The sequence below is a fragment of the Juglans regia genome, chromosome 11, assembly GCF_001411555.2.
Source record: "Juglans regia cultivar Chandler chromosome 11, Walnut 2.0, whole genome shotgun sequence".
Taxonomy (NCBI): domain Eukaryota; kingdom Viridiplantae; phylum Streptophyta; class Magnoliopsida; order Fagales; family Juglandaceae; genus Juglans; species Juglans regia.
Window position 1 is genome coordinate 1,834,183 of NC_049911.1, and position 9,979 is coordinate 1,844,161.

At 39.1% G+C, this 9,979-nt stretch overlaps 1 protein-coding gene across 1 annotated transcript; it reads right to left on the reverse strand.

Annotated features, from left to right (window-relative positions):
• Positions 1 to 5,856: 5,856 nt before the first annotated feature.
• Positions 5,857 to 6,954, reverse strand: LOC109007811 (cyclin-P3-1-like). Its single transcript, XM_018987661.2, has 2 exons — positions 6,453 to 6,954; positions 5,857 to 6,298 (listed from the first exon to the last, which is right to left on the reverse strand). The coding sequence occupies exons 1-2, from the start codon at positions 6,857 to 6,859 to the stop codon at positions 6,106 to 6,108; spliced, it is 600 nt and encodes a 199-aa protein (XP_018843206.2). The 5' UTR covers positions 6,860 to 6,954; the 3' UTR covers positions 5,857 to 6,105.
• Positions 6,955 to 9,979: the final 3,025 nt, after the last annotated feature.

Below are 9,979 nucleotides of genomic sequence, written 5' to 3' on the forward strand. Positions count from 1 at the left end.
GTGATAGTAGTGAAATAATTTATGAATAATAGTGATAGTAGTTAAATAATTTGAGAATATTTGAGAACAACTGTGTTCTCAAATAGACTCGCCACCCAGGGTGCGTGTTCAATCATTTGGATCTCGGATCTTGCTGGCTTCTTTTTTGGAGCTAATACTTGGAAAAACCGAACAAAAAAATGGTTGAAGGATGAAGAATGTGGGGGGAAGCAAGTAAGAGAGAAGCAAGTAAGAGAGTCTGGTCACAAACCCAATGACCATCCACTAATAGGAGTCAGTGGGTTTCTGTAGAGTACTTGGCCCACGAGCAAAATTTACCTCCGAAGCAACTCATGTATGAGGAAAGTAGACAATAGAGGGAGATGAGGCTTGTCGTCCTAACCAATATTTTGAATACCATTTTGGTCGAGGTATTGAAACAAGATATTTTAGTAACAGTGTCGTTTCGGATACCGTTTTGGAATAATCTGGTCTGAATTGGGAGGGTTCAAAACTAGCCTGTAGTTTGAAGAAATGAAAAAAAACAAAAAGTAAAGGCTGAAATTCGAAATATTGGTCGGTACGAAACTATACCCTTCTCTGTACTGGCTACTTGGCCGGTACGGGATATTTCAATCGTACCGGCCAGTAAGAAACGAAATTTAAAACCTTGGTCTTGATACCATTCTGTTGTCACCCTACCTTCGGGAACTTGTGCATGCGGGAGGGAAATATGGAGAACCCTTTAGGGTAAGGGTGTCAAATCGTGTTAATAGGTTGTGTTCGTGTCGTGTTAAGGCATGTATATTATACTATATGGGTCAACCGAAACACGATCTGTTAAGTTTATCATGTCAAAATCTCAAACCCTAACACGACCCATTAATATAATGGGTTGACACAACACGACCCGCTGTGACCCATTAGTGAATATTACGAAATAGGTTAACACAACTTGACCTGTCTCAACTTGTTTATATAAATGAGTTAAACATGCCCGAAATTAACCCGTTTAACCTAATTAAGTTTAGCGTAATTTTATATAAATGTTAAAATCACAATATCTATAAAAAAAATATAAAACTAACTACAAATTCAAAATTACAATCCAAATAATAAAAATATCGAAATTAAAATTCCAACAATTTTTCTTTTAGATAAAGGTATAAATGTAATTTTAACTTTCTTAACAGGTCATAACGGGTTGACCCGTTATCAACCCGTTAAGTAATCGTGTCTTAACGGGTCAACCCTTTTTGACCCGAACCCAATCTCTTGACAGCAGGCATGAAGGGGCTCAACAGGGAACACCCGCTAGATAAAGTGAGTAGGGAGCCACGCTGCATTAAAGAATTTTGATAGAACGAATAGTGGAAAGAACATAGACTCCTCAAAGCCAGGTACAAGTTGCCCCCACCAAAAACCTAGTGTAAAAATCGATTTCCAAGTATGAAGAATGCTCTCTGATTCCTCTAAACTTACGCACAAATTACTAAGGAGATATACTAACTTTAGCATTGGAGACTCCCCGCCACCACCAAGGCCCCAATTTCTCCGTGTTTGCGTAAGTGTGCAGGTGAAAGCCCAAAGACCCGAATTGCTAGAAACTGACCCAAAGGTGCGTGAAACATGACGCTAATAGTGGCACCGTATGTGGGATCTCTATAGACTTCACATGTCCTTCACATGCCTGTGACAACCTTTTCCTAGACAACTCGGGGACAGGAAGAAACAACGTCAACAAACATGAAAGCGAGACTCGTTGCAATGGAACAACTGGTGGGAAAACTAACTACCGAGGTGGAGACCCTCTGGAAGGGAAACGGGACGCTCAAGCAACGAGCTAGAAAATGAAGTGGAACCAAGCAACAACGAGCACGTGGGACCCAGGAATGCAGGAGAAGGAGACGACGCAGAAGAAGAAAGGAAAAACATGCAGGTCATGGCACGAGAGCATTACGTGCAAGAGTTGAAACCTAAGAGCGTCGAGGTACATGTGGTCCACTTCTCGATCGGTGACCACGACCTCCCACCCCTGCCTGAGTAGACCCCGGCAAAGGGGGAGGTTCGAAACAAGCAAGGGTTCTGGAAGGTGGAGACAGATGAACCACTAGAGTTGATCCCCTTGAACCTGAGCCGTCCAAAAGCTCTCGTCAGATTGGCAGTGCGATCACACTCGGCATGAAAAGCGCCATACAATAGCTCCTCACGAAGCACCGAGATGTCTTCCCTTAGAGTCACGAAGACATGCCTGGGATCGACCCAAAGATCATACAACACCACTTGAGCATGAGCCCGAAGGCTAAGGGAGTAAGGCAAAAAGGTCAAAGCTTCAACACAAAAAATAATGTTGCCATCACGACAAAAGTCGATAAGCTACTTGCGGTGGGCTTCATATAGGAGCCCCATTACCTGGACTGGCTGTCCAACGTGGTGTTGGTGAAGAAGAAAAATGATAAGTGGAGAATGTTTGTTGACTTCACTGACTTGAATAAGGCCTGCTTGAAAGACAACTTCCCGTTACCCCGAATCGACCTGATTGTCGACTCCATGGCAGGTCATTGCATGCTCAGCTTTATGGACGCCTACTCTGGGTACAACCAGATCCACATGAACCTGGGCGACAAGAAAAAAACCTTGCTTATCATTGATCGATGATTATACTGCTACTCGGCCATGCCGTTTGGACTGAAAAACACAGGGGCCACCTACTAGCGGTTGTTCAACCATATGTTAAAAAATAAGATTGGGAGAAAAATGGAGGTCTACGCGGATGATTTGCTGGTCAAAAGTGGGACCCTCGAGCATCACTTGGACGACCTTCGCAAAGCCTTCACGGTATTAAGGCAGTACCAGATGAAGTTAAACCTATCAAAGTGCGTCTTCAGTGTAGGCTTTGAGAAATTTTTGGAATTCATGGTATCTGAATGAAGGATAGATGCTAACTCAGAGAAAGTGGAAGCCATACTCAGTATGGCCCCCTTTCGAAGCATAAACAAAGTACAAAAATTAGCTGGATGGGTAGTAGCCCTTAACAGATTTGTGTCAAGGTACGCCGACAAGTGCCTACCATTTTTCAAGATTTTGTGGTAAGCGTGGACATGGGATGAGAGTGTGACCACGCGTTTGAAGCTCTCAAGAAGTACCTCACTAGCCCTCTGCTCCTCAGTCAACCTAAGTGTGGAGAAACGTTGATTCTATACCTATTAGTCTCCCCACAGGCAACTTCCTCGGCCCTAGTACGAGACGAAGGTGGGGCCTAGAGGCTCGTGTACTACACAAGCCGGGCATATCAAGGAGTAGAAGCCAGGTACCCCCACATAGAGCAGCTTGCCTTCACCCTAGTGGTGACTACTTGAAAACTCTGATTGTACTTCCAAGCACACCCAGTAAGGGTCCTCACTGAGACCCCCTGAAGAAGATCCTACAAAGACCAGATGCCTTAGGTCGCCTTATGAACTAGGCTGTGGAGCTGAGCGAGTTTGACATCGAATACTTGCCATGGAGTACTATTAAGGGGCAAGTGTTGGCAAATTTCGTAGAAGAATTCACCGGTTTCCTAGAAGGGGTCGAACATACACCTCTTATGAAGCCCTGGTAGGTCTTTGTTGACGGCTCATCCTACCGGGCTGGTGGGGGAGTGGGGGTAAATATAATTATGGACGAAGGTGAAGAGCATAATTATGCTGTCAAGCTGGCATTCAAAACCACTAACAATGAGGCAGAGTACGAGGCATTGTTCTCGGGTTAGGAGGTCGCCGATCTCTAGGCGCCAAGGAGGTAGAGGTGCGAGCCGACTGTCAAGTCGTGGTCAATCAAGTGGGGGGAGGGGAGTTCACTACGAAGAGCGAGAAATTAAAGAAATATATGATGCTTATAGAAGCTGAGCGCGCCCACTTCAAATACTTTCAGATTCAACAAGTGTCGAGGGCTGAGAATCAAAAGGCGGATAAATTGGCGCGAACGATGTTTGGGCAAGAAAATTCTCCCCTACTAGAAGAGACAGTGGTGAGGACTGTTGAAATACTAGCCATGGGGATTGAAGTGGTGGAAGTAAAGTCGGGAGCTCTAGAATGGGCGTTGGATATTATTTGGTATATAGATGCCAACTAGGTACTCAACTACAGACACAAGGCCAGAAAGATCAGGAATAGAGCGGCGGGTTACACCTTAATCGAAGGGGTCCTATACAGAAGAGGACATTTTGCACCTTTCCTGAGATGCATCTCATTTAGAGAAGCCCAATATGTGCTGGCGGAAGTGCACAAGGGAATCTGTGACGACTACTCCAGAAGAAAATTGTTGGCAAGCAAAGAGATAAGGGTGGGGTACTACTGGCCTCGCGCCCTACGAGACGCCGATGAGTACGTACGGAAGTGTAAGAAATGCCAAGAATACTCCAAAGTGCCCCATTGCCTGCGAGAAGGACTGACGTTGATCATCTCGCATGGCCCTTTTGCCCAATGGGGAATCGATCTAGTAGACCCCATTCTCCTAGATAAGGGAGGAGTAAAGTTTGTAGCAGTGACAGTGGATTACTTTATCAAGTGGGTAGAGGCTGAGGCGTCGGTGATGATCATGACAAGCAACATCACACGCTTTTTGTGGAAGACGGTCATTTGTAGATTTGGCATCCCCACGCCATCATATCACATAATGGTAGGCAGTTTTATTCCAACCACTATCGAGACTGGTGCCGAAAGCTTGGAATCGAATTCTGTTATTCGTCTCCAGAACATCCCCAATCCAATGGGTAGGTGGAGGCGACCAACAAGACTTTGATGGGGATGCTAAAAAAGAAGCTTAGCAACAAAAAGGGGACATGGGTGGAAGAACTTCCCAGAGTCTTATAAGCGTACCGTGTCATGGTAAGGACCTCGACGGGAGAAACCCCCTTTATCCTCACTTACGGTCATGAGGCGATGCTGCCAGTCGAGGTTGGGATCCCAACCTACAGGGTACAACACTTCAAGCACAACTCCAACGTCGGACGACTAGAAGAACAACTTGACTTGCTGGATGAGGTTAGGCTTGAGGCAGAAGTAATAACAACCGTCAATAAAAGAAGAGCGGAAAGATGCTTCAACAAACGCTTGCGACCAAGGGCATTCAGAATCAAGGACCTCGTGCTAAAATAGATAGGAACAACTACCTGAGACGAAAGAAAGCTAGGACCACAATGGAAAGACTCCTACGTGGTCACTGCCAACAACCGCTCAGGCTCCTACTAGCTTCGAGACTCCCAAGGGAACGAGCTGCCACACCTCTGGAACGTTGAACACCTGTGGAAGTTTTATTGCTAAAAGACTTTGAGATATGTAATTTGCATTTCCGTGTCAATAATGTAAACTCCATTAATGAAAGTGTGACTTTTCAGGGATAAAATATGTCTCGCCCATTAGCATACCTCCTCCAACGAAGTCTTCACCAACAAAATCTCCATCGACATAATCTCCATCGACGTAGTCTCCATTAGCGTATCTCTACCAACGAAATCTCCATCAACGAACAATTGAAAGGATATAGGCTCCTCAAAGGCAGGAACAAGTTGTCCCCACTCAAAACCTAGTATAAAAATTGATCGATGGTACGAAGAACGCTATCTGATTTCTTTAAACTTATGCACAAATTACTAAGGAAATATACTAATTTTAGCGTCAGAAACTCCTCGGCCACCACCAAAGCCCCCATTTCTCCGTGTTTGCTTAAGTGTGCATGTGAAAGCCTGAAAACTCGAGGTGCCCGGCCCAAACCTGAAAGCCTGGAAACTCCGTGTTTGCGCGAAACACGACGTTAGCAGGTTCGTTTTGAATCTTCAAGGACAGTGAAAAGAAAAATGTAAAATGAAACATGTTCTTATCCTAAGCATAGGCATCAATTTATTCATTTTTGTTTCGTTGTGAATTATTTGATCTTCTTTATTTTTTATTTTTAAATGCTTTATCACCTCATGTAGGAGCCAAACTTCTTGCTAATTTCTTCCCACATAAGCAAGGATATGTGAGTCAGTGTGTACGCACACACATACATAAGGAAAACAATGTGTATAAAGATATGCCTTTTTGCAAACAGAACCTGCAAATCAGGGCGCACATTTGTTCTCATCCATAAATGTTTGGCCAGATTTCATTTCATCTTGGGGCGGTCAATTCGGTAGTCTCCAAGGCCTTCCTTTTGAAGCTGCAGAGAGTATTTCCGAAAGTCTTCTGCAGTTACATGGAGTCTGAAATCTATAGTGAACAAGAACTTCATCTCCAACCTGTTCATTTCTGCTGTGCTCACTCCTCCCACTTTGGCATAGTAGGCATTGTCGTAACAGCTGCAATTCATTCATTCAACATTTCAGTATGGATAAGACAAAAGACACTAAATCAGATCAGGAATGCAACCATGACCCAAGAAACTGAAAATTAGTGTGAACCCGGGGGAACATTATAGAGAGTAGCTAAAATCATGGCTGCAGGAGTTCTTACTCATCATCCATGAACTTTGCAGCAACCATGATTGTTGTGATCAGAAGCCGGTGAGCGTTGAGGGTTGTAAGATAAGCGTTGGTTCGTTGAGTGAATCTTTCGAGGTATATGTAGGCAACAACAAAGCAAGAAGGGCTGCAGCAACTGTACTTGAAAATGCGTTCAATATACTGTTGAATGCTTAAGTTTGGTGCTCTCAAACCATGGAAGATGGTTACTGTATCCTTCTTCTTTGACACCTTTAATGATTTCTCGTTTCTGTAAATGATTCTCTGCAGAACAGAAGAAAGAACTAAAATAACTCGGGGAATTCCTGAAGGACCCTTTTGATCATATTCATCCACCTCTAGTCCTAGAGATGCATAAATCTCTTCATCTGATTCAACAGCCTTGCTTTTGAAGGCCATTGTTCCTTATTATCTAACTTGAACTGTACTCTATATATGTATATATACACGCTCTGATCATTGAGAATTTTCGTGAGAGAATGATGATCATCGATTATAACTGTATAATCGAAGGAGGGATATTAATATATTCTTGACAAATGTTTGCAACAAACCTAAAGTAGCTTGGCAAAATGATTCTTTTCTTGGAGGTTATAAAGTCATGATCAGTAGTAGAAACAAAAGAATATATATATATGATTTAAGAGATAAAAGAATTAATTCTATTCGTGTTAGGCCAATTGGACAGAACAATATTATTCGAGGTTTCAAGTTTTGATCTAGAGCATCAAAGGGGTGCAATTATAGCATGTACTGAGGTATATATGCAGCACAACAGGGAAAATAAATATATTATAGGAAAATGCTAGTTGAACCTATAAAAGTGATCAATAAAAGTAATGGATTGAATTATTTTTTTTTACTTAATGGTTAATAAAGTAAATATTAATGAATTGGTATTTTTTTTTCTATTTTTTAAAAATATGTAAAGATATATAAAAAATAATTAAAAAAAGAAGAAGAAAAAAATATAAAAGTGATTTATAATTATGGGTTTGAATTCTTTGGTTTATCATCGGTCCTTATAACACTACCCTGTATTATATATTTATAGATTCTGATCATCAGTGATCAATGATATATATCAGCACAACAATAAAGAGATCAAATATATATATATATATATATATATATTTATAGCGAGAAATAATACTTGCAATCGTGAGTGTGCAGGCGCCGTACAATCGTTTTGAAAAAATGAATAAATATGAGACTCACATGAAAAGAAATTAATTTTTTAACAGTAAATTTTACTCTTTTCAAAGCGACTGCACGACGCTTATACACTCCACGATTATATGTAGTATTACTAATTTATGGCTACAAAAGTTCCTTAGAAGAAGCGCTTGACAAGTAAGCTAGTTTAGTCGATCGAGAATAAACCCATTAGATACAAATGAAGGAAGGCAACTTCTTCTTAAACCAGTTCTTTTATCTTTTGGGTGCGTTTTATTTATTGATTTAATTGTCTACTTTCACATCATCAAACAATGAATAATACGCATGGATTGAATTATTACTTGGTGGCTTGCACTTATTCGACCCACAGAGAAGTGAAGGATTTGAAGGCCAGGTTGGAGGGAAATTAAGAGCCATTGACCAAGCCGATATATAATATATACTAAGAAATGATATTTGAAGTCACAAAATATGTAAGTATCGCACATTTTTTTAAAAACAGTGGGTAAATATGAGATATACATGAGAAAAAGATAATTTTTTAATAATAAACTCAACTTTTTTTTAAAATAAGTGCATACACACTCAAGAGTACTATATCTAACAGTACACATTTAATGGTTTCCCCCTCTTTTGCTGCTCAACAAACTCGACATAAATGATCTAAAAATTAATGTCTTAGAAAATCCAAATGATCAAAAGGAAAAAAAAAACCCATAAAGATCTGATCAACCTAGGATACATACAGATATATATATATATAATACATTATATATATATTTTTTTAAAAAAGAGGATGATACTCCAATTTTATTGATAGTCCTCACTTCTGACGGAGGAAAACCGTGATTACAACTAATCACCTGGATGATACAAATAATCATAAAACCAAAAACCCAGGTATAAAAAAAACCCCTAAACAATCTACTAAAATAAAACCTTGATCACTATTGTTCACACAACAATAACAAAAACAAGACCAACCTTAGAAACTAATCAACACCTGCAAGAAAGAGCACACAAACAAATAATAATATCCAATGAATAAAAAATCATAGAAAACCAAACTTATCAAGGACAAACCTACGAGATGCGAAGATAAGGAAGCCTAATCCTATCCGCATGAAGAATCCCTCTTAACTGAGTTAGCATATCACTATCATCCACCCAATCCCTGTTTAAACCCTCAACACACCTTTTAGCAAGTAAATCAACCACAACATTATCTTCATGAAAGATATGATAAATACGATATATATATATATATATATATATATATATATATAAAAGTTGCATGGCAATTACTGATCTTACTCTAATATTTATCGAGACCCAGTACTTTCACTAAATGTTATTTATTTAAAACTTCTATACCACACACTATCTACATAATTTGCATGCTGGTCTAACTAAATTAAATACAGTTATTGACATCTTGTTGGATAAAAAATAATAATTAATGCTCTTTAAAATTTTTTGTTTCAGTCATGCATGTTTTGATCATGCTCGATCTCATGACAATGGGCATGCGGCCGCGCGCATGCATGACATCATTTAAATTCTTGCAAGTTAAAGGCATGCATGGGGAACCATATATTCTATATATATATATATATGTATATGTATATGCATGATATCATCATCAAGAAATATTAATGCCAAATAGAAAAAATTAAAAAATTACCTTAATTGACTAGCTAATTTGTATATAATATTAAAGTCCTTTTCATGTAACGTACGTAATTAGTACATTACATATGCCTAATCAAGTACACTTCTTTCCATATTCCAACGTACGCGCGTGTGATACACTGACGATATATCGATCTCATACGTTATTTTTCTAATAACTAATGGTTGATAGTCTTTCCGCTAGCTTTATATATATATAGTGCATTTAATTTATTACATATATATAATATTGTTTTAAATATGATCATAAATTATTAAACAATGAGATGATCCCAACCATTAATAAATTTGAAACAACGCTTAGGATAAATGATCAAATATATTAATTAATTAATTTATTAATCGAATTAATTAATATATAGATTAATTAATTATTCGAATTGATTATTTAATATTGATTATTACTGATCTTATATGTATGAAATAAGAGTTGCGTTTTTCGATCGTCATGTCATTCTAATAATACCAGTATTTAATATTTATATTAATAATTTCATACTTCTGATCGTGCCAAATAATTTTCCGTACGTTGAAAATTCTACACGGCGGGAATTAATATATGATCTATACGTACATAATATATATAATATTCTCTTGGCCTATAATTATAAAAAGTTAAAAATGAATTATTAAATTATCACGCACCAT